Raw genomic sequence first — 25141 nt, 5'->3', positions numbered from 1 at the left:
TGCCATGCTGCCAATGCGTAGCGGGTTTCATTTGACGGTGAAAATTCCTTGACTTCGGAAGCCGCAAAGCCAATCCTCATGAGCGACGTTCGAAGGAGCTAGAGCTCAAGCCAGCGGATCGGTCTGTCATGCAGAGGATCGTTACAGTGCTAGACCAGCTACCGTAGCGATGAGCCAACTTCTACCTGGCCTGGCCATACAACAATTATTTGCCCAATAGAAATACTAGTGTCAGAGGGCAGGTTCTGCTGCAGCTATGTCCAATAGGAGAAGTCCGGCCCTGGTGGCCCTCACCCTGCTGCTCGCGTTCAAAGTCATGCCCTGCCTTGGTGTCGGTAAGATAGTACTTTGTGCCTAGCGCTTTTGGCTTTGCGTTTCGGCAGAACAGTGAAAAATCCATTCACGCACTGAGTGCAGTACAAATACTCGACACTAGCTGGACAGGCTCTGACGCATGTCCAAATCACTGCACAGTCATTTTAATTGATGCACAGAATCTATAATACTTATGCAGCTATCTTGGCAGGGTGCCCGGTGCGGAATGCAGCTCATGAAGTACTTGAGAAGCATATCAAGTTCCAAAGCAATGAATGCGATTGCGAGAGGGGCGGGTGCTTTAAAACAGGTAGCTGGTTTCTTGTGAATTGCAATACCGAGCCGACGCACTGTCATCGCAGGTAAAAGCCTAGTAAGTGAAGCAGTGATATGCTCTATTTGTGTTTTGGATACAGTACCAGTCCTTCCGCCGACTTTCAAGCCGCTGCCCTTCTGCGAGTTTCGCACGGAGCAAAACGAGGGGGTTCTCTCGCTGCTCCACTATCACACAATGACAAACTGCACGTGGACGGTGGCTGCATCACCGCATCACATCATCAGACTGAACCTGCGCTATGCACTGCGCTTGACCAACATGGATTCGATCACCCTGTATGACGGTCCGCTCATTTCCTCCAAGAAGCTCTACACGTTCCACCAGTTGTCGCCGGACACGGACTCGTTCCAGCACGAGATCATCGCCACCACCGGGCCATACCTGACTCTACAGCTAGCTGCAATGGGACCCAGAAACTCCGGCACTGGACGTGGCTTTGTAGGAATGTACACAGGTAAACTCAAACCCACGACACGACCGAGATTAGGAATATTCAACTGCTTTGTGTTCACCCCTCATGAAGCATCGCCTATGTGCATGTATGGCGTATAGTTTGCCAGCCAAGTGACTTCACACATGCACCGTGTATGCATTGCGCTCAACAGACAGTAAGAAGAGAGTATTATATCATTGTCCAGTTGCTGGTTGGTGTGTGCATTGTTGTTGTTGTTGCTAGCTGTTCCGAGATGCCTTGCTGGAGAAGAACTCACCACGCCGGGCTCGATCACCTCACCTCTCAGACTCACGCCGGACTTCCGCCTGATCTACATCAAAAACGCTGAATGTACCTGGCGAATACGTGCACCTGAGGGCATGCGCGTGCGTGTGAATGTCGAGACCATTGACCTGGAAGAGTCACCGCAGTGTCAAAATGATTACCTTGTGTTTACAAATTACCGGCCATCCCCGGGTCTTCCACCCAGTTTCTACAGCTTTACAGAATCCCTACCGGAGGCCTCCCTGGCCGATGTTCCGACGATGAGCCGGTTTTGTGGCAACTCCCTCGTCAATGCATCCATTACCTCGTCTGGAAACACTCTGGGAATCGTGTTTCACTCCGACTACCTGGTTGAGAAGTCTGGATTCACATTGACTTATGACTTTGTACCCGGTAAGGATATACCAATAGCACAGTACTGTCAGGCGCCGAAGAACTGGGGCGGGGGGGGGGGCAGGGTGCTAGCCTAGCACATTCTTATGTTTAGCGAACACAGCAGTTTCGTTCATGTCCGATGGTACACATACATTTACGCCGAGTTATACGTCTGAGTGTACATTATAGCGTACACTATGGTTTCCGTTCTTATCTGCAACAAATCCAGCCTACACCATTCTTAAACAATTGTGAAATTCTAGCCTGGTCGTTCTTCGGCGGTCCATTCTTCGGCGGTCCATTCTTCGGCGGTCCATTCTTCGGCGGTCCATTCTTCGGCGCCCGACAGTACTGCAAGGCCAGTGCATGTAGTGCTGGCATGATTATGAAATTGTGTCAGTAAACTGTTTATGCACGTTTTGCAAGCTGTGGTTGTGTGTCAAACTAGTGCCAGTGTCTGCTCCAGCGCCGGGTGAGCCGGGTAATCCACCCGGTTGGGCGGCGCTTGGACCCGGTTGAAAATATAGTACCGGGTCACCTGTGACACGGTTGGTACTTTACACTTTCGAACTTTGAAAGGACTGACTACATGGCTTGTATGTGTCAAATACTTCTTCTTTCGTAATTTTCTAATTCCTGTCCTCTCTTTTCTAAATGAGACAGCGCCAGGTACATGTACATGTGTACCCGGCTACGACCCGGTTGAAATGGTTGCGCCAGGTACACGTGTACCCGGCTGTCCTACAATCCTAGAGCAGACACTGAGTGCATGTCTAGATTAGCAGATGTGTGATTTCAAACTACCGGTACAGATAGCCCTGGCTGGTGTCAATGCCTGCCTGTGGAACTGGCCTGTCATAGTCTTTGAATTCAGGTGGCATTTGATATCAGTGTGATCCTGCATATTACACACGGTCAGTGTCACAGTAGGTCCTTCAAAGCAGGTGGTCCTTCAAAGGATATGCTCCTTCAAAGCAGGTGGTCCTTCAAAGCAGGTGGTACATGAAAGCACTTGGCCACTTGGAGAAGTTATGTGCATCGTATTTGCAGAATCAAAACCCACTTGATCTCTCTGAGCCTACCAAGTACAGGATACCATGTGTGCCAGAGATTCTGAAGGCATGAGGCAGTGACAAGATGTGGGCAGTCTCGCCCAGTGTGCACATAATCATAACGTTATACTGTACCGCAATTTTATTTCGGAGCCGTTTTGATTTCGTAAAGCTCTACAACCAAATTCTTGTACGAATTTCATTGCTACCTGAGTTTGTCGCCGATGCTACTATTCCAGTGTTTTCCCTCAGTCACAATGCCATCACTTAAAGTTGGGTGACTATCAAAAGTACACTCTATTTTATTTAGCAGAGTTTCACAGCACATAACAAGGTCCAATAGGTTATAGTGGCACACAGTCCACAGTGCCCATCAGATATGTGTACCCATAGCAGGGTTGCGTACAGCGAATCCGGTGTTAGCAATGGGACTGAGTTTTCATCCATTCGTAACCATTCATCACGGTATAGTTGTGAATGCTGTTTTGGCCCAAAATTGACAGTTGACCACTGTGCTGTTGTGCCTGTAACCTCCTTCACCAGGTTGTGGAGTGGGCATGTTTGAATGCCACAACAATGGCCAGTGCCTGTCACCGCACAAGCATTGCGACGGCAAGGTAGACTGCAGTGATGGCAGCGACGAGGAGTCATGCGGTGAGTGGACAACCCCAAGTGGGTGCAATGCATGTGCAGAGTGCGGGGGGGGGGGGGGGCTGTACATGTATGTGTCCAATGAGTTCACATCTCTGCCTTCGAACGTTTTGTGTTTGTGTGGTGGGCGGTAAACTTTGAAGACCACAATGTACAACTGTAAATCAAGAGTTTATTATCCATGATAATGTTGGTAGTATCAAGAGTACATATTAAAACATGTCCCTGTACTCTTAGTACTGTGTGTAGTATATTTAGGAAGACAGCAAACTTCAGCCTCTTCACAAGCAACACTTTCGAAAGTGTTTGCCACAAGTATACTATGATGCCTTCTCAGCAGGTGGAGTACAGGCCAAAAATGTATACTTAGGCCATACTGAAAAAGGTCTGTGGTTCGACTCACCCGACCGACCGTACATTTTTCAGCCCGACCGTAACTTTTTTTTAGGCGGGCTGTCGTGTGACTGACGTACGAGGACTGAACACGTCCACGTCTACGTGCTGTGCAGCGTGAGTCTGCGGACGCAGGCGGCTCCTTTTGGACTTGACTTGTAGTTGTACTGCAGTGCAGTGCAGTGAGTGGTACGACTGCTGCCTTGTGCTGGTAGTAGAGTCTACTCGATACGACCACCGGCAGACTGGCGAGACTTATTTTGAAGTGACCGTCCGGTTGAGAGTGATTGCCTCGTTCCAGATTAAGGACGGCCTTCTGTTTTGGGATGAAGGACAGACGAGATTGCACTTTCCTCGTTTTCTGCCACACAATGTTTCAAAGTATTAGCCAGTGATCCCTTTATACAACATGTATGGCATAACACTGCGTAATAATGCCGATGTACTGGGTGTCTAAAGGCAGTACAGTGTATTTACATGTACTAAAAAATAGTACTAAAAATATATATATAAAAAAAAACCGCCCGCCCGCCCGTAAAAAAAATGTCCATGTTAGTCGAACCACACACCTTCTTCAGTTTGGCCTTATGGAAAACCTTTAGAAATTGTTGATTGTAACTTAACTCAGTTTGTTCTCTGCCTAAGTGCGATTGAGTAGTTGTCTCCGAAATATTTTTTTGTTCAATCATGATTTGCAGTATAAACTTTTCTAAGTACTCACAGACTCCACTGCAGCCATTAAACATTAGGGTAGATTCTACCTCAGAACAGTTCAAGTGATGTGTGCAGTAAAGAGACTGTGTTTTGAGTGTTTGAGTTGAGGTATCCGGATGTGATCATACAGTGTATCTAATGTATGCATGTGGACTCGCACCTTTTCAGAGATCTATATTCATCCACACCTATCCCTATGCAGTGGAGTCAAAGCGTGTTTTTTGTTGTTTTTGCTTCACGATTGTTGTGATTTAACGCGTGTATATCTTGTGCAGTGTGTGATACTGGCATACAGTTCACTTGCACAAGTAACATATCGGAATGCGTGCCAAGGAGCATGGTCTGTCTGAACACGACCGCTCTGTGCTCCGATGGATCCGATGCCGTTTCCTGTGGTGAGTTCTGGTTTGTCTATTCCCGCTTTAATAGGCATTCGTTTTTGACTTTGGATGCATATCTACCATACATGGCTGCCTCACACGTATCTGTGCTTGTGACTTGTTGTGCTATGGATGTGCACTACCAAGTACTAAGAACTCAGATGGCGAGCCAAGGAAAAAAATTGTAACATGGAAATTGTGGGCACAACTGTCAGTTTTGTGCTAGATTGTGCACGTCCGACAGTTCAAAATCTGGTTTAGTTGGTGGACTCGATCGCATAACTTGTGCCCACAATTTCCATGTTACAAATACCAAGTACATGACTATTTACAGGGCTGGTATCATTACTATAGAACTCCCCGTAACCAAGCATTTGGGACTGGAAATGGCATGGAACTACTTGTATTGCCAGTTACCCACAGCATCAGCACTGTTTGCATGCAGGTTAACATTTTTTTCCAATCAACATTTTGGTGCTGTTCTTAATTCTAAAACACGATGACATTTTGTGACTTTAGGCCAATGGTTGTGCCCGGATCTGGGGAGTCCTCGTATGGTGGCATTTACCGTACCTGTATCCTTGGGAACTTGGCATTGTCCTTATCCAAGGAGGTTTGCCCCCCCCCCCCCGGTACAGTGACCGCGTGCTGTATGTACGAGTATATGTAGAGTAGAGCCATGAGCCCTAGTGTACGCACATCAAAGAATGGCACACCTCCACATCCGGACACATTTTTCTTCATCATTGAGTTCCCGATTGGGATAAAAATGCAATTGGAAATCAGGACACCCATGTCTGAAGTACTTCATGATATTGATATCAAACAACTGAACAATCATGCATCTTTTTTCGCCCAACCAGAATTGGGTTGCATTTGTGGTTGTACTTCATAGTACATGTAAATGTAAATGATTTTCCAGTAGGATCGAGACAGGGTTTCAGGCAGTGATGCCTTTTGCCTTTCTGTCTATGACAGTGCGTGCTCTGCATATTCAAGTCGACTGCATTGACTTCTGCTCTCTGCTTTCTGTTCTCATGCACCCTTCGCTCCGCCGTCTCACTCACCTCAACTGTCAACTATAGACGATGATGGTAAGCGAGCGTTGATTTGCGGAGTGGGGAAATTAATGGTATTGTCTTGGCAAGTAGTGATCATCATTAGCCAGTAGCCCTAGGGCCATCAGGGTTCCAGAGAACAAGAGCAAATGCTAGAGTGACAGCATGTTTAGCATGCAGTATATTCTTGTACTACAGTGGCTTGGTTTGATACTGTGGCCATACATGTACATATATTATGTATTGTATGGTGATCACAGTGCTTATTCCTGTAGACGCCTAGTATACAACGAGGAGCTAAATATTGAGTGTAATGGCGAGGAGAAATCAGCTATGAAAGTAGAATGCACTGCAAAATAGCAATACCTAGGTGGTAACTAGTTGGCACCAGTACCAAGGAGCAAGCATCATTTCTCATATAATTATCCGTCAGACGGTCAGCAAGACATTGCATAATAAATGCACACTCCATTAGGATAACGGTGTCTCCAGTATGACAGGGATTCTGAATCGCTTTCAGCGCGCGCACGGTGCTGCCATAGGCATGTCTGTACCCCTGTCTAACTTACATGTCTGTGACGCTGTGCATCCTTGTAGTGTGCATCGGTAGGGATCTGCCATTGTTCAACCTAAACCAGACCGTGGTCGCCATTGCGCCGCCGTCCTGGATTAAGACCTGTCTCAGCGACATCCCACTCGGCAAGGGAGAGCAGATCTTCACACTGGAGATCATGAAAAACAGGTATGGCAAGAAGTGTGATCAGGCACCATCACAGAAAATTATGCCAAAAAGGTTAAATCTTACCAAGTTGCACTGGAGTATAAGCCGCACCCAGATTATTTGTCACAAAATCCAGACATCTACCTTGTATATCTCAACGTTCATTTGACCATTGTAGTATCGGTGTGCTCCCGAGGTTAGCACTTCAGCATAATAGAAGCAGGTCTGTTGTTGAGTATAACGCAAGGCGTTAAATTGCATGAGAGAGGTGCACTTGTTTTGCTACTGGTGACGATCAGCAGGTAGCAAGCAAAGTGCTCACATACGGGAATAGATTGCAGGTTGGACATGCTGCAAACTTCATGTATTGCTACCATGGTCAAGCAGTGATATGCATTGATCAGGAATTTTGCAAAGTGGTAGCCAGGGTCAGATAACTGTTACCACCAGGTATCTGTCATATGTGATGATATATTGATATGCTGGTATCTTATTAACTTAAGAGCATGTTGGATGTATCGATGTGGGACTATCAGATTTTCTGTTTTCATGCGTACATTTGTATGTATGTGCCTCTTTTTCTCTGTGCTACGCTGATGAGTCCGAAAAGGACGGAAACAGTTCTGTCCACAGATTGAGCTTGTACGTATGTATGTTTCTATCGCAGCCTGGTCAACATGTACTCGTACAAAGATTTGGTCGTGGACAGCTCGAAAGCTGCCAACCCAGACAGCCAGCTATCAAGGCGGTTCTCATTTGACCAGTACAACATCAGCGTGGACATGGATGCACGCCTCACGGCCATGGAGCTGAAGCCGTACAAAGATATGTTCAGCTTTCACAGCGATCTGATGCTGCTGTTCAACGAGCTGAAGGACGCGCACACCACATACAGTGCACCGTTTACCCCACTGAGGATCTACTTGCCAGTCTGGTTCAATACGAAGCTGCTGCTGGACAGCGGGAAGCAGATTGTCGTTGTGAGTGAAGTGGACGGACGCCTTGCTCATCTGCACAATACAATCTACGGCGCTCCGACACCAGGTCTCTTCAGCCTTGAAGGCAAGGAGATCATGATGATTGACGAGAGGCCGGCCATGCAAGTGCTACGAGTGAGTGACTGCACATGTAGATTGACTCACTAGATACCAATGCAGTAGACAGCAAGCTGTTTCGGCTATCTAGGCCCCATCGATACAGCTACGAGCTTTAAGTTAGCCGAGCTACCGGCCATGGTGCAAAGGTGGCACCACAGACATTAAGATAACTCATTAACAGATGGACTCACTAGATATCAATCACGCCATACAGCCATCCGCTCATGCTCCCCGGTGCTCACATAATTCTTGTCTAGGTTGTGTTATGAGCACACTAAGCTCTCCTACTACCATGCACGTGGAGGGCAAATGACAGGAAATTTCAAGAGATCATGGTTGCACGCTCTGTGCGGGTGTGCAATGCCAGATCACTGCTCATGATTTCATTGAAAGCGATGACTAAAGACATTGTGAACACATCCCAGTCCTCACCAGTCCACTAGGAGGACTTTGTCTTAGCTCAGGGTGTGTGGGCCATCTGACTCATTAGTATATCCGGGACTCGATCAATATTGCCAGCAAACAATGCAGACCTGCTGTGTGTGTATATCAGGCATGTAGGGCATAGACTAGCCAGGGGCCACTGTGTAATGTTATGCACCCCGATCCACACCCCTACAGTTTGGCATGATCATCACATGTGTTTGATTGTAGTGAGATATTGTCAACCGGCCGGAGCATGTGCTGAGCTGTAATGCACATAAACCGAACATCAAGTACATGCTAGTTATCAACTCACTTGACTCGGCTGATCATGTCCAGGAATGGGCCCAAAGCTGGCCGGATTTCAAGAGCAGCTCGGTGCGGCTCAACTCCTTCATGGCCACTCGCAGCCTGGGTAAGCTATCACCTCCAGACTGTTTTTTAATTAATACAGTACTGTCAGGATTCTAGCCTAGCTCGTTCCTATTTTTAGCGAACACAGCAGTTCGTTCTTATTCAATGGTACAGTCTTACATGTACATTTGTGCAAAGTTATACGTCTGAGTGTACATTGTAGTGTATACTACAGTTTCCGTTCTTGTCTTCAAAAATCCAGCCAACACCGTTCGTAAAAATTGGCGAAACTCTAGCCTGGCCATTGTTCGGAGCCTGACAGTACTGTACCTGAATGTTTTTGCTGGTATTCTTTTTGAGTTTGAAGGAGATAGTGTTTCATAGTCTGAGCACTATGTCAATGGTTGAGAGGGGTACCCAAGCACCAACACATGTTTTCTCTCCCTCCCCCCCCCCCCCCCCCCCCCGTTCTTCTCTGTGTCCATGCGTATGCCCGCGCTGGGTCGGCTGTGTTAGATGTCAAAACCAAAAATACACAGTGCTCAGTCGTAGAGATACTGAGAAGCAGTTATTGAGAGTGCAAGTACTGCAGTCTAGAAATGTTCAAGGCAATGCAGGCATGCGTTTGGATTATGGCCCTGTGGCGCACTACATTTTCTTGTTCCGGCTGCATTCCTGTATGTAATTGTTGACCCGGCTGCAATCCGGTGTTCTGTTGTTTGAATGCAATCCTGTGTGTTGCATTTTCAGACATGTCCCGTCATCCACTTCCAGCCAGTGACACGATCACGCTGACCATGTCGGATGGGACGTCGGTTGTTATCCACTACCTGGTCACGTATCCCATGACGGATCCGGCCGCCAGGGACCCACTGTACCGCGTCCCTAACTTGCGACAGCAGTTTGACCATCGCATTGATTACACAGGCTACTACCCGGTCTATGAGCACATCTTGACAGGAGAGGGTGAGCCGTCCGGGCAAACTGAACGCAGGCGGCGGCGCTCCGTATCGGACATAGTCCAAGATGTCATGCACAGGCTCAGGGACCGAGCTACGGCACGTCACTCACGTGCGATACCGTCGGGTGGCCAGACACCCAAGAATGATGACCCGTATATGGGCACGGCGAGAGCTGATCATGAAGGTACGTCACAGTGAACTGACTGACATAAGGTTTGATATATGATTGCAGAATGAGAGGAACCTGGACACTGGACACTGTTCATCCTCACCTACCATGATGTCTTTCTTGTGTCATCAACGGAGTTGGGCTACCTAGGTAAAAGTTTTTTTTTTATATATAAAACGCCAAATGCTGCTGGTATTATACTATATTGTCTCTGTGTCCCCATTTGCCTGCTTTCAGGAACGCACAATGACCTGTTTTCGAGCACTTCTGGCAACATTCACGTCTTCCAGGTAGATGACACAGTTGTGTTCAAGATGGAAAGCTTCTCCGATCCCGAAGCATTGCAGAAGCTCTATGACGCTGCTGATCATGCTAAACGACATCGTCTCAGCAAGCTGGTCTTTGACCTGACGGGAAATCCCGGCGGATACGTGAAGCAGGTATGTCATGTTGAGGCCGGTTCCCCTCCATAAAAAAGGATCTATGTCAAGTAAAATGGTTTGTTTATTCGTACTCGTGTTGTAACTAACTTTTCTCCACCTGCTCCCAGTCCCGTGCCATCTCCACACGTATACAAAGGGACGACGATAACTACATTTGAAAGACAGTTTATTGCAAGACGACTATGGAAACGCAACTAGACATGACGAACTCAAGACAAAGACTGCTTTTCACACCACAGCAACACGCGCATGCACCAACACCACGTACACACGACGTACACGAAAATAATGTACTACAACACTCGCAACCTAGATTTATGCAGACAGAAAGAATTTGTTACAGCACTCACCCTCTTTACTTAACATACCAACACCCACATACTCACTCACATACGTGTAACTTTCTCATTTGCACCCGCTCTCCACTCCACACATGCTCTAACACTGCTCGCTTTGTAACCACGCCTTCTATAGTGCTATTGCTTGGATACCAGTGTTTCTCGTATTAGTTTTAGGTCCAATATTTATTCACTTGATTGTACCATAAAATAGTTGCTTTGTAGTCTAACTCTCAATGTGATGAATATTTCTGATAAAAGTCACATTATAATCCGTACTTATTGTTCATCAGGTGTCGTGGTATGAGTGCGTACACATTATTTCTATCGGTTCTTTTTCTTCCTCTGTTTCTTATCGGAATTGCAGCAATATGAAATCATCCGTTTTCTAGTCCCAAGCTGGTACACCCTCAACTACCTGTGTGACCCGTTTGACTTCAAGAGCGCCACGTTCTGGGACCTACTCTCCCAGGCGCTAAACACCCTCCCGAACAGTGTACCGGCGGAGGTGTCGTACAGCGAAGGCCTATTCCTGGCACAGCGCATTGCAAACCTGAGCAGCTATGCTGGCTACATCTATCAAACACCCCTAGTTAACCTCGAAGAGCTCTTCGGCAGTCCCTATCTATTGGCATCAGCAAGCGGTGAATCAAGATCCAGATTCTTGAAGTCAGTACTGGATAGCCTTCTCTCTCCGGATTCTACCTTTCACAAAGCCCATCCTGACATTCTGCTCAGCGATGTCAAGAACACAAAGCCGTTTGGAGAATCGTTCGTTCCCAAGCGGGCCTACTACGACCAGCCAGTACGGCAAACCCGAGCAGGAATCACCAGCGAGTATACGCAGAAATTCTACCTGACGGAGTGTGAGAGGGTAAGTTCCCTGTGCTTACACACAATCATACTGTGCGGGTCTGAAGACAATTTGAACCTAGCCGCACTGTTTGTTGACTGAGGACAGTTTGGTAAGATACTGAAGCAGCATCTTAGCTAGTTGCTATGCTCAAACATGAAGAATGTGTACAGCTACTGTGACGTGCAGACTCTTGCCCTTAAAAGCCATCCAGCCATTGTAGATGTGTTTAATACTGAGGTTTCAAAGAATTATTGTACTGTATTTATTATTTACGGTACTTATTTAGGTAACATGGAAAGCAAGGATACTGCAAATTGGATTTTCGATCTAACCACTTTGGTGGGGGGCCTGATCCACTCACCTCCCACTGCTTTAGGAGCTGCATGTGCGCCTTGATCCTTGAAGGGTGGTGGCGTTCGCACGGATGCGGAAAACTCGGGTCTGGCCGAGTTTCATGCTAACCATGAAATTTTGTTACAGTAAAACCTGGTTTAAGCGACCACCCCACGGTGCAAGCAAAAGCGGTCATTAAGGCCAGGTGGTCTTTAGAACCAGGTCCCATACATTCGTGGCATTTCGGATCGTGTGTATACAGGTGCATGATTGTACTTCCATGTACTCATATTGACAGGTGGGGAGCATAGAATACATTTCACTCACAAAGCAACTGTTCAGTACATGGGATAGTGGTCTACCAGAGCAATCACACACTTGACTGCATGCACTTGCTTCAGAGCGCACTTCAACCCTATTGCAGTCGGCTCTGCCAGTCAAGATGGCACTTTTGGCTGGTTTTGGTCGCTGTGTGCAGGTCCAATATGGCACTTGGTACACTAAAAGTCGGCCGCTGGTCGCGCCAGGCACGTGATCGCTGTATTCAGTGCAGTTTCTGTGTAGAATTGTCCCTGTGCATGGAAAAACGGTCGTTAAAAGCAGGTGGTCGCTAAAACCAGAGGCCGCTTCAAGTACACCAGGTTTTACTGTGCATCCGTAAGCAAGTAGATTGCTCCACTGGACCACTGGCCGAAGAGCACTCGTTGATAGTACAAGGCAGGTCTTGATGATCGTCATGAAAAACGGGAAGCTCAGAGTCACAATTGAGTTCTTTCTATGCTGTTTATTTATTTATACTTTGAAGTACTTTTCTAACCAATAAAGTGTGATTCATGCGATACCCAGCCATGGTCACCGTGACGAAGAAACACTGTTCCGAACCAGACCGTAAGAAGAAGATACCACCAGGACAATGTTGTGACCACTATACACGATTAATAGTCACAAATCGATGCGTTCAGATAAGAATGATATCAACACATGCTGACATACAAACTTCCAGAGTACAGACATGCACGGTGTTAACAAATTTTAGTCCTGTGTCTTTTTCTTTGTACTTGGAGTAGGCTTGGTGGAAAGGTGTGTTCCTTCTTTCTGCTCCGCTTCTCTAGAAAGGACACCACCATACCCTGCCACCTCTAGAAGCAATGTGTTTATGTTTCTGGGCTCTTTCATCTCTTTGTTCGTTATGTTTTCAGGTCACGCAGGGCAGCAATCCACCAACTTCGCCATTCCACAACATCTCCATCATCACGGACGGCCGCTGTGCCAGTGCTTGCAGCCAGTTTGTTACCAAGCTGCAGCTGGGCAAGCAGGCAAGTGTCATCACCATCGGAGGTTTTGCCAACGAGCCAATCGACTCGTCATCCGCAGCAGGAGGCAAAGTACAGGTTAGTGCACGGTACAGCTCAGGTTAGATACTGCTCAGGTTAGATACTGCTCAGGTTAGGTACTGCTCAGGTTAGATACTGCTCAGGTGAGACACTGCTCAGCAACTGCAACCTTTGAAATGCAGGGCTAGCAATCTCTCAACATGGTAGAGAGCCAGGGAAGTACAGGACAGCCGGAAGCAGTTTTAGATTGGTCCAGTCATACCATAATCTGTTATACAGTTTGTGTATGATAGTGGGTATACATAGCTTTCTCCGCAGTAAACATGCGTTGATGGCCACAACAAGTTGGTCCGGTGATGACTTGACCAACCGGACCGATTCGGGGGAGGGGGGGGGGCTGAAGTAGTTTAACATATGGCCGCTCGTCACAAACCAGTCACTGCAAGAATCCTTCCATTTCCACCACCACGTGACTAATATGTTGTGTACTCCCCACTTACCTCATTTACGTGTTTGCACACAGAACTGGGCCGATTTCTGGGCCCAGTACTCAATAGACTATCAAATCGCCTCACTGACGTCCAAGCAGCACACTATTGGAGAGACGTACTTTTTCAACTTCTCGTTCCCGCTGCCGCTCACATCCCGGGCAATACCTACGTGAGTATAGTGTTTTGGAATGGCCGGTATGCAGTAGCCCATTCATGTCTGTTCTAGCCTCCGCTGGTGAACGGATGTCACGCGATGGTGAAAGTACAGTTTCTTGTGCTATGATAGCAGGTGTTATTAAATAACAGCTGCTATCAATTTTATTCGTTGTGTAGTACAGATATCTCTGTACAGTTCACAGCCCAGATTTGTTGTTAGAGAGCCTATAACAGCTAGTGGTCACACTCTCCACATGGACTCTTGATACACGCGTGGAAATCGCATTCTATGTTGACCAACTGCTCGTAATCTCTATGCTGTGCGTACCTGTAGGTTTAACTTCTTTGAGTACTATTCGGCGAAGCTTGGTAAGTACGCTCTTCCGCGTGAATGGTACTTGATACCGCCGGACGTACATCTGCCTAGCTGGCCCGGTGATATGCATCGCTACCCGAGCTCTCGCCAGTCAAATCCCGACGTCGAATGGCTGGGTGACCTGTACCATCGGTCTACAGCTGACAGTCTTGCACGGCTCTATCGGCGTACGCTGGCCACCATCAACGGGAACTACCCGGCCAGCAACGTGCTAACGCCGCCGCCGGAAAACCGCCCCTGCAGCTTCGTCGGCCCGTGCCAGAACTCATCCGCCAACGTGTCGGTACGCACCGTAGTGGAGTTCATCCAGGTTAACCGCATCTCTGTGGAGCTGAACGTGTACAACTCGCACACGTGCGACGACATGCGACTCGTATTGCATGTCACGGCGTTGTGCAATGCAACAGACCACGGACCCAGTGAGGTGAGTATGGCAAAATTAATAATGATGCATTTGGGCTAAGCTGTGTATTGGAGCAGACACGGCAATGGGGCACGGTATATTAAAATATTTTATGTGGTGCCATAGCGAGTCTTGTAACACAGTTATTTTAAACAGCACCACTGCCGGCCAGGGGCTGGATAAACTTGTCGGAGGTAGCTTCACAAATGTATACCTTTCCCGTGACAAGTAATACAGTCAACTTTGCGAATAACGACATTCGGCGGGGCATCAGAAAAGTGTCCTTATTCGCGAAGTGTCCTTATACCCGAAGTCCCATTTGAATGTATGTGAACCCATATTTTGTATAGTATGATGTGCATATCAAAATGAAGCTCTTTTCATGCTCTATGCCAATGTATACTGTATTTTCATATTACAATTGAAAGGAACTATACAGTCAATATGGAAGGGAAATAAATTGAAAAATTAGCCTTTGGAGCCATGTACATGTCATGTACATGTCATGTACATGTCATGTACATGTATGATGATAACTGTACAATCATGTACAACTACATGTACCTGTGCTGATCACTCCAACTGCATGTATTCAGAAGCAAAATAAAATAAATAATAGCACCCCCCCCCCCCCTCCCCTTGGCTGCATCTTCTTGCATGTGTACCTTTATCCATCGCCATGGGTTCTGGTACTTCTGCATGACAGGTACTTGAAATACATGTAGCTGTCAAAAGCCCAGAAAGTCGTTATTCAAGCAGTGAATATGACCTCGGGGCACTAAAAGCATGTCGTTATTCGCGAATTGTCGTTATTCAGATAGTCGTTGTATCCGAAATTAAATGTATGCAGTTAGATGGGACTTTGATCTGGGCATGGAAATTCTGTCGTTATTCGCGAATTGTCGTTATATCCGCAGCAGTCGTTATTAGCCAAGTTGACTGTAACAGGGAATTCTGCATTAATGGACTCTGGACTCCGGACTTAGCCAGTTAGTTGTAGAACGTCAGTACCGTCGGTCAGTGTTGTGCAATTTTTATCGCATGAGCTGATTGTTTAGTAACTGGTGGTGTTAGCGGACATATTATAGCGTAACTTGTAGTTCCTTGGGTCTTTTTTCTTCTTTTCTATGAATTCTGCATTGATTTTCTTTCAACTATATTGTATCGGTAGGTCATGAAACACAATGAAACACATGTACATATTTGTGTACTGTAGGACGGTGGGCCGATGTTTGCACGTCACACGCTAGTCGTGCCAACGCTGTACTTTGTGACGCCCTGGTCGGATGAATGGACCGACGTTCTGAACAAGGTGAGCGGATCTCCTTCGAATGAAGCACACTGTTCCCTCCTATGTTCCCCGCGACCATGGGTTACCTGCTAGTCTTTGGTGTTTGTTATTTGGCTAGCCATCCCCATTGCCTACCATATAAAATTGCCCATTTTGCTATCACAGCTGCTAAATTACAGCCTGTTTTATAGGCAAAGCCCAGAAACCCATAGCCTGTGACGTTGTCCAGCTATTTCTTCTTCTTGTTGTGCAATGTTGTGAAAGGTGTGCCCATGCGTTCATTGGACAACGTTGGCCACGCAAACCTTGAGCGAGGCCACCTGCCCGAGATCACGATGCGAGGTCAGCTTCATTCGCTATGAGCCGCTCCAGGGCTACTGGCTAGTGCAGGGCTTGCGTAATCTATACCTGTCAAATGTTGTCCCGATGTCATCGTCACGAACTGTGCCGAAGCTCCAACCAGAATTCTTCTACACCATTAATGCCGGTGAGTTATGGTCTTCTGCGGTGGATTTGCGGTGGATTTAGAAACTTCTAAAATTTCTTTTGAAACGGGCAAGGAGTCTATGTCTGTGTCTGTGTTGAGGGGGGGGGAGGGGGGGGAGGGGGAGGGGGGGGAGGGGGAGGGGAGGGGGGAGGGGGAGGAGGGGGGGGGAGGGGGGGTATTAAACCCGTTTCAGCCATAGAGTACTGTGCTTGTGTGGTAGTACTTCCACTAGAACAAGATCAAAGTGAATTAGGTTGGGAAATTAGGCGAGTTTACGTACTCTATCCTAGCTGAGCTGTCACTTGTTCAGTCTAACTGAGCTACACCATCTGATACTGATACTGACATATCCTATGCGTACATGCATGTGGTCTTGAAGCATAATAGGCACACAGCCGCAGTACAACCATATCCATCATCTACTACTACTTTCGGCCTAGGTTACTTGGTGTTTCAACGGGGTAAAGGCACTCATCACACAGCCATGGTCTTCAACTACATGGACACATAGTTGGAATCATTTCTATATACGTCAAACTGAGTGCAGAATTTGCTGCAGGTGATTGCTCTGATACAAGCACAAGCGGAGCAGAGACTTTTCTAATGTTAAAGATGTGTCCCGGAGTGAAGTGAACTAATGTGTAAAAGTACGTGCTCCCCAACTTGATGTTTTTCCTTGCACATTCTTTTTATTATTATCTCTCCTACAGATCCTCGCAACTGTCCAGCAGTTGTTCTGTTCAGTAAGTGCTCCTCTTGAGTCAAACACGGATGCTGTTTGTGCTATGATCACTGAGTTTACATGTATCTAGGTTGTGCCGGGAGGCTGTAGCCATATTTTCCAGTATTGAAGATCTGCCCCAGGCCATATGTGCACTGCCGCAGGACTTGATCACTCTGTGTTATTGCTTATGTATGTGTGTCAATGCATGCATTTGTGTGTGTGTGTGTGTGTGTGTGTGTGTGTGTGTGTGTGTGTGTGTGTGTGTGTGTGTGTGTGTGTGTGTGTGTGTGTGTGTACGTGCTCAACTTCATGTGGTAATTGTAAATCACAGAGGCGTATTTCCCATCGCTGTTTGTGGACTTCACGACATTGCCTGTAAGCAGTGCGTAAACACCATTGGATGGAATACACTTTGTTGATAACAATGATAAGAGTATGGTAATACTGTGTAAGGTCTTGCACTGGCTTTCAGCAGTTGATGACCTAGATGCATGATAGCTATCGGACCTATACACCAGTAGATATGACTGGGAGAAGGCTAACGCTACATAGCAGTGGTTCCTCGACTAATTCAATGCCAGGATCTCCCTATGCAGTCTACCCTGATTAACTTCTAATGGCAGAATTCTTATGCAGCCTACCAACTAATCAGTTCATTGGCTTCATAATTATGCACAGGTGCCTTTTGAAATACTTCAAGTACTAGAAGAGGATATGACTTTGAAGTTGGTTGCTCCAATGTGGAACACACCCTTGTTGCTGCTTCTACGTTATAACTTTAGCGGTAATATGCGGAGAAGGTGGCTGCTCAGAATGTTGGAGTTTGCTCTTTGTGTCTTTCATTCAATCCTGTGCCCTTGATGCTGTTTGCACGTTTTTGTTTATCACAGGCACCGGTTCCATCCAACCACGTTGCTGAGATTTCTTCATACTTGGCAACACAATGTAGGACATGACTGATGTATTGCTCATGCTTCTAGGCTGTGTTGACTACAAGTCAAACTACGCACAGTGCATGATTTGGTGCGTCTTTTACGTTGTTACAGATCGGTTCAACCATTACAAGGGTTCCCTGTAACAAGGCCATGCCTGTTGGGACTCCCCTAGTCAAATAATAGATACTACTTCTACTACTACCTGAATGCATGCAACATGTACATGTACATGGCATTGTACTGCTGCACTGTATTGGGTTTTTTTCACGGATTCACAAAGATGAATAGATACGTATCTAGGGGGTCTCTTCACAAATAGGGCCATCCGGGACAGCTCAAATAGAGTGATTGATGTACAAGGGACTCTCTTCTATGTAAACCAGCATGACGCTATTACTAGCAGTACTGCAGTAGCCTTGCTTGGCTTGAGGACATTCTGGTCAAAACAACGCTTGCACAAGTGCTGCTCTTAACCATAACTGTGCCGGGCTTGTGTGCACACTACCCATTTGTTTGTTCGGTTACTAGATGAGAAGGCAGCATCATTGCATTGTATATTCGTCTTCAACCAGCCGGCTGGGATATTTGATGATGGTAGTGGTGCAGCGCTCTATCGCTCCGACATTGAGTGTGTGTGGGTCATTGCTGTTCAGGAAGGATTCAATGTGAAGGTAAGACGGTGCAGCGGCTAGAGTTGTACACCTGGCAGGGATTAAACGTCAGAAGGATTGGTGCTGTCCCAGTGAGCTTCCGTTATCATGTGTATCCCGTTTGAAAGGCCTGTGGGCGTAGTTTTCTTTGCTTTTACAAATGACCTTCCATCTCTATGTATGCCGTGTGTGCATACCTATGTGAGTGTCCGTGCACGCTTGTGCATGGGATATGGATGTTTGTTTGTTTAGCTATAATTATTTTGCTTCACCATGGGCACAGGTAAAATTTGCCCTCTCACTGGGCGTATTGCAACAGTTCTCGCAAAATGATGTATGCATGTGTATATGTGTGTGTGTGTGTCTGTGTGTGTCTGTGTACATGTGCATCGCGGTGCATCACGGTGCAGTTATCCATTACCTATGCTCTTCAAGGCAACGCATCCACAGCGCACATCAACCTGTACAGCGGCTACACTGGCTCAGCCCCTCTCGTCAGACAGCTGTCCGGGTCTGGGCTAGCCTTCACTGAACTAACCATACCTTCGTCGAGTGTACTGGTTAAGTTCACCACTTCACCGCAGTCCACTGGATCCACTGGATTCTCACTCCAGTATAGTGGTAAGCCTATTGAACTCTGAAGCGATGGTGTACTCATAATGGCGTGTGCTTGTATTAGCTAGATTAGACATTGATTGGCATCATCATTGCGTGAAATAATTGAAATTACATCTTCTACGGAAGAAATATCCAGGGTCTCAAGATGTGGTCGCGCCTGTTTTTCTTGTATGGACATGATGGTTGTCATGCCCAGTAGCTGCCCTGTTACTTATCACCTGCTGCATTGCCACGGTGCATACATCAACATGTACGATACTCATTATTCTATGCCACGTCCGCATTACTATGGATGAGCATGTGTGCTAAAGTCTCTTACCATGCTACTATGTGGTGCTTTCTCCGAGTCACTCAGACGGTAATCCGTTCTTTGCATCCGCATGATTGTGTGCTCCCTGGTGCACAGCTGTGAAGCACTGCGGCGGCTCTCTCACCGGGTACAACGGCACCATTGCCTCGCCCACGGTCAACGACACCGGACTGTACAGTAACAACGTGGCATGCACCTGGACCATCACCGTTCCCAACGGCTATCGCGTCCAGGTGCAGTTCTCCATCTTCGATCTGGACGTGTCGCTTTCCGACTGTGTCCACGACGTTGTCCACCTAACCGACATGGCATATCCGGATAACAATAGAGAGCACTGCGGCCCGTTTCTCCCGCCCGTATGGTCGTCAGTGGGTTCTACAGCACAGATTAGGTTTACTAGTGACTACACTAACCAACATCGTGGATTTGTAGCCACCTGGACAGCTCTACCTAATCCCGGTATGGCTTATTCCTGCGAAAGGTTTTATGGGACTAAACTATTGAGCATGTCCACAGCTTTTAGAATGTCTGCGTACGCCTGGATCTTGTGTAAGCATACCTTATGCACACAATCAGGGCCAGGCGGGACAGCGGGACAGCATACGTGCATAGTAGTGTCCATCACGTGTATGGAACAATAGATAGTCTGCACTTCAACCCTCGCTTGCAGTGGAACTCCATGTGAAAAAGGGTGCATGCCATTGAAATGCTGTTACATGTATGCATGGCTATTCCCTGTGCTTGCAGGTAACAGCTACCGCGTTAGTCCACAGCGCTGTGAGGTGCTGACCGACCAGAGTGGCACAGTGTCGATGAAATGGAGCAACGAGTTCCCGCTGCAGGTTTACGACTGCAACCACACCATACGCGCACCAGTGGGCAGCCGCGTTCGCATCTACTTCACGTCCTTCCTGCTAAACTGCCATGCCAGCACGCCACCGCTGGGATGTTCGGACATCAGCCGAATAAACCTGACCATTCTGAACGGAAACGAGCCAAATCCCAGCACTGTGCTGACTGGGGATATTCAGCCGCTGCCGTTCATTTCAACGGAATCCACCGTGGTGGTGCGGTTCAGAGCCGTTCGAGATACCTTCCAGCTCTACAAGTACCAAGGCACTCACTACAGTTTCCAATACACAGGTGAGCAGTTGTATCATAGGCAAGTTATAGGGTTGCTTGGCAGAGAACATACATAATCCATTCACGACGGAGGCGAATAGCCAGTCATATGTGCATTGTGGGCTAGATCACGTGACACTTTCCCAGTATACATGCAATTGAGCGTGCATGGTAACATTACATTTACCTGTCATGTGACTAGAGAGTTATGAAGTCTGTCTTGTGGACGTGAAGTGTGGATAACTCGTTTAATTGTGCTGGTTTCAAATACCTCTGTGTGATGAGTGTCACGTCCATACGTAAAACTCAGAGTTCCGGAAAAAAGAAACAGTCTGGTCACTGCTGTTCATCCGGTGGGCTTCAAATACAGAACTGATACAAGTCATGTAATGATTTTAATCCGATCGCGGCGGTCAACTTGTGCTCGGCACTATGTAGCTCCAGACCTGTGAACACTGGGCACTGCTCTGGCCTAGGGTGCTTATTTAAGAAAAGTTATAATATTAGTACACCCATACTTCGGTTATCCGGACCCCGAAGCTACGAGCGCTTCAGTCTACCGGACACCCTTTGGACGAGTTTCAGTGGAAATATTACTACTCTTTTGGCACTTTTGTGGAAAGAATGACGTCCCATAAAAAATGTATGTGGTTCGGAGTTACGGACATTCCAAAGCTGCGGAAACGAGGTATGAGTGTCTGTTCATGAGGTTGAATTCCATTGACCAGCACTGTGTTACACTGTGTTACACTGTGTTACACTGTGTTACACTGTGTTACACTGTGTTACACTGTGTTACACTGTGTTACACTGTGTTACACTGTGTTACACTGTGTTACACTGTGTTACACTGTGTTACACTGTGTTACACTGTGTTACACTGTGTTACACTGTGACCTGTATGATACATGCACTGGTTTTGCTACATGGGATCAACCAGGCACAACATGTACTTAAAATGTGTATCTATGTTTGTGTACGTGTGTGTGTGTGTGTGTGTGTGTGTGTGTGTGTGTGTGTGTGTGTACGTGTGTGTGTGTGTGTGTGTGTGTGTGTGTGTGTGTGTGTGTGTGTGTGTGTGTGTGTGTGTGTGTGTGTGTGAGTGTGTGTGTGTGTGTGTGTGTGTGTGTGTGTGTGTGTGTGTTTATGTGTGTGGTATAGTGTGCGAGGCATGCAGCCCTGGTCAGACAGATCTGGCGCCCTGCTCTGGAATCTTCCCTACATTGTGTAGTTCTGGTGAGTCATTGACTGTATACTGCTATGCTACGGTCATGCTGCATGCCATTGAACGTACTGCTGTGTGGATGTATGTAATCAAGCACGCTCAGGAGGTCATGGTGGCTGAATCTTGCCCGAACCTGCAGCCCAAGGGCCATAGGCCCGAGGGCTGCAGGCAAGGGCAAGATTCAGGCATCATGACAGACAGAGCGTGCTTGATTTGATTTCTTACAGCATGACTTGAAGCAACATACCGTATTATCTCTAATATAAGCACAGTCTCCAATAATAGCACGTCTCCAATAATAGAACACCTTCGGGCGGCATTCAAAAAATAAAGTGCTCAGTCTCCATTATAAGCACACTGTGTACATTCATTATCTGTACCGGCAAAAAAAAACCCTGAAATGTGTGTGTCTGACATGAATTTGGCATGGCAGCATGCCTCTGAAATGAGGTTGAAACAATAATGGAACGTCTCCATTAATAGCACGGGGCGGAGGTACATTGAAAAAATAAAGGACCGTGCTTATAATCAGGGGTGAAACGGTTACCCTTTAAGGTAACAAACGGGTATCTGGCTTAACGGGCGGGTTATCGGGTACCCTTTATCCGCCATACTTTTTCCAAAAACGTTCCATTTGCTTGGGATCGTAAGCGCAACATGTCTTTTACAAGCATTCTGATAGGAGAGAGATTTTCGGGCAACAATTTAGCTACAGTAGCCTTCCGGATTTCACGCCAGGAGGATATGCGAAGTCATGCAAGTACACTACACCGCGACAAGCGCAGCGTGCACAATCACTGCGCTACATGCAAACAGTCAAAGTTGTCGTAGCTACAATGGATACCGTGATATGTAGCAGGATTGAACGAGCGGAAAAACACACTCAAAACTGTGCACTGAACTGTACAACTGTACAAGCAAGCTTATAATACTGTACCCTACAATCCTACACAACTAACGGGTACTCGTTTGCTAACGGATCAGCAGCTAAACAGACGGGTACCCGGGTTACCCGGATCACCCCTTTCACCCCTACTTATAATAGAGATAATACGGTATTAGGGAAGGTCAAAGGTCGAATTATTCCAGAAATGATTCCCGAAATGACGTCAAACGGTCCTGAAATTCCCGAAATGACGTCGAACGGTCCTGAAACTCCCAAAATGACGTCAAACGGTCCTGATGGCCTGATTATGCCCGCGGCGGGAAGACCGCCTATTGGCCATGGCCCCGGCAATGATCACGTATCATGTAAGAAATACTATTCTACCTGAGCTGGTTGCGGTAGAGAAGATTGTGCTGACCTGTATCTATGGTGATGTCAGTCTGTCATTGTGTTTGTGTGTGTTTGTGTGTGTGTGTGTGTGTGTGTGTGTATGTGTGTGTGTGTGTGTGTGTGTGTGTGTGTGTGTGTGTGTGTGTGTGTGTGTGTGTGTGTGTGTGTGTGTGTGTGTGTGTGTGTGTGTGTGTGTGTGTGTGTGTGTGTGTGCGTGTGTGTGTGTCACTCTGTAGGCTTCAGCAATCCAGCCACAACAGCTAGTCCTAACGTTGACCCTACACAAAAGAGTAAGAGTAAACCGTCTGATACTGCGACTGCCAGCCATACACTCAGTTTTCCATGCAATCTACCCGCCAATCAGGATGTGTGTACACACTGATGCATGAATGCTGTGTATGCTGGGTCCATGTTTAATCCGTTGATACCAACACATGGTGGTAATGAGGAGATCCTGTGCACCTGCCATACCGTACACAGAGACAAGTATGAAAGGCCTGTATGGCTGGACCTATCAAGACTGCTTCCTCAGGTCGTGTTTCCTACACGGTTCCTAAGCATATCTGTGTTTGTTTGCCACTTGTGGTATCAACCAACAACGTCCTGCACTGTTGTTGTAACTTTTTTCCTTCCTTCCTATTTTGTGCCCCGTTCCAGGCCACTCCAGCTTGTCCCATGGTGCCATAGCTGGCATCACGGGCGGTGTGATTGGTGTAGTGTTCTTTGCCTCGCTGATCGCCGTGCTGATGCCCCGGCGGCGCTTGCGCGGTCGCTCCGATTCCAACCTGTCCGCGTCGCTTTCCTCATCCAAGCATCACATGTTTCGGACCAGCAGCATACCGCGCGCCAGAGAGCCCCTACTGTCCAATATTGCTGAAGCCGGTGGCGATGCAGCCTCGGAGAAAACTTAGCTCTTGTTTCTGCTCATGTGCCATGTAGTCAAGCGGTGGTGAAATCATGCTACCCTGCTCATGCAAGTAAGCCTTGGTGAAAACTCTTTGCACATCAAAGTGTGTGTACTGACTTACACGTCCACATCCATGTTCTGTTACACTCGTCCAACCATTGCTAATCACACCATAGTTATAAACATTGTGCACACTGAACTTGGTATGTTTTTGAGAAACTAAATGCAATTCATGTAGCTTTTAATGTGTGACTTAGACCTTATAATATTCCTTTGGCTACGTGGGAAATGTCACCATGGTGCACTCAATGAGCTGTACAGCTTGTTATGGGTGCTGCGATGATCGCCTCCTCGCCATTTTACGCACTGATGTATAGCGACTAATGTAATCTTTATTGAGCTGGATTATTATCGTGTATTCTTCAAGCGCATCCGGACCTGCAAGCTCTTCACGGCGCGGTCGATCGGTATTTCAATCAGCATACTTCAGCTATCTAGGCAATATCCGTGCAATTATGTTCATATTGCTCGCTAAAATAGTGATTTGTTTTTAAGTGCTGGACAGCTTTAACATAATGCTTACTATAGTTCTTATTCATTGCTACTAGTTTGTACCAGATTCAGTACATAGTACTCCGGTATTGTTAGGATTCGTTTCTATACGGTATATTTTGCATGTATCAGTTTCAATTTAGCAGTTGCTTCAGTAAGCGTACATGCATGGTTTTCTAATAGCATTGCCCATTGGTATTCATCATCCTGGAAGATAGACTAGGAATAGTTTTGAGCCTGGTATCATTCATCTTGTTTCATGGAAAGAAGTTATCCGTAAAAGCAAAATTACTCACACGGATTAAACAGTCTGCGAACTAGTGCCGGCAAGGTTTATGTACTCGACTTGGTGCCGGTAAATTACTAATAATCGCTTACAATGTTTTTTTTTTGACCAGGCTACTTTATGATTACTGTACACTGACTCGAGTACCAATTTATTGCCTGAATGTGGAATTCCTTAGTGAATGTGGCTAGCCTGCATGTGGATGCAATGCATTGGAACTTGCAGCTTATTCCTCTTCTCTCTTTTCCATCTCATTTTTAAATGTACTTCAGTAGTTTTTAGTTAACCATGGTTTGTTACCACCCCTCA

General features: G+C 46.8%; 1 protein-coding gene across 1 annotated transcript; it reads left to right on the top strand.

Annotated features, from left to right (window-relative positions):
* On the top strand, nt 1-25141 carry LOC135808136 (uncharacterized). Its single transcript, XM_065321281.1, has 26 exons — nt 1-335; nt 732-1106; nt 1329-1763; nt 3341-3451; nt 4831-4950; nt 6591-6735; nt 7382-7826; nt 8574-8649; nt 9339-9734; nt 9957-10159; nt 10868-11374; nt 12889-13080; nt 13547-13683; nt 14005-14470; nt 15666-15761; nt 16005-16227; nt 16938-16970; nt 17283-17326; nt 17842-17896; nt 18415-18557; nt 18947-19157; nt 19561-19923; nt 20212-20607; nt 21748-21822; nt 23324-23377; nt 23745-25141. Exons 1-26 carry the CDS (start codon nt 257-259, stop codon nt 23996-23998), a joined length of 5634 nt encoding a protein of 1877 aa, XP_065177353.1. The 5' UTR covers nt 1-256; the 3' UTR covers nt 23999-25141.

Source organism: Sycon ciliatum, chromosome 2 (genome assembly GCF_964019385.1).
Source record: "Sycon ciliatum chromosome 2, ocSycCili1.1, whole genome shotgun sequence".
Lineage (NCBI taxonomy): Eukaryota > Metazoa > Porifera > Calcarea > Leucosolenida > Sycettidae > Sycon > Sycon ciliatum.
This window is presented reverse-complemented; position numbering and strand designations above follow the sequence as displayed.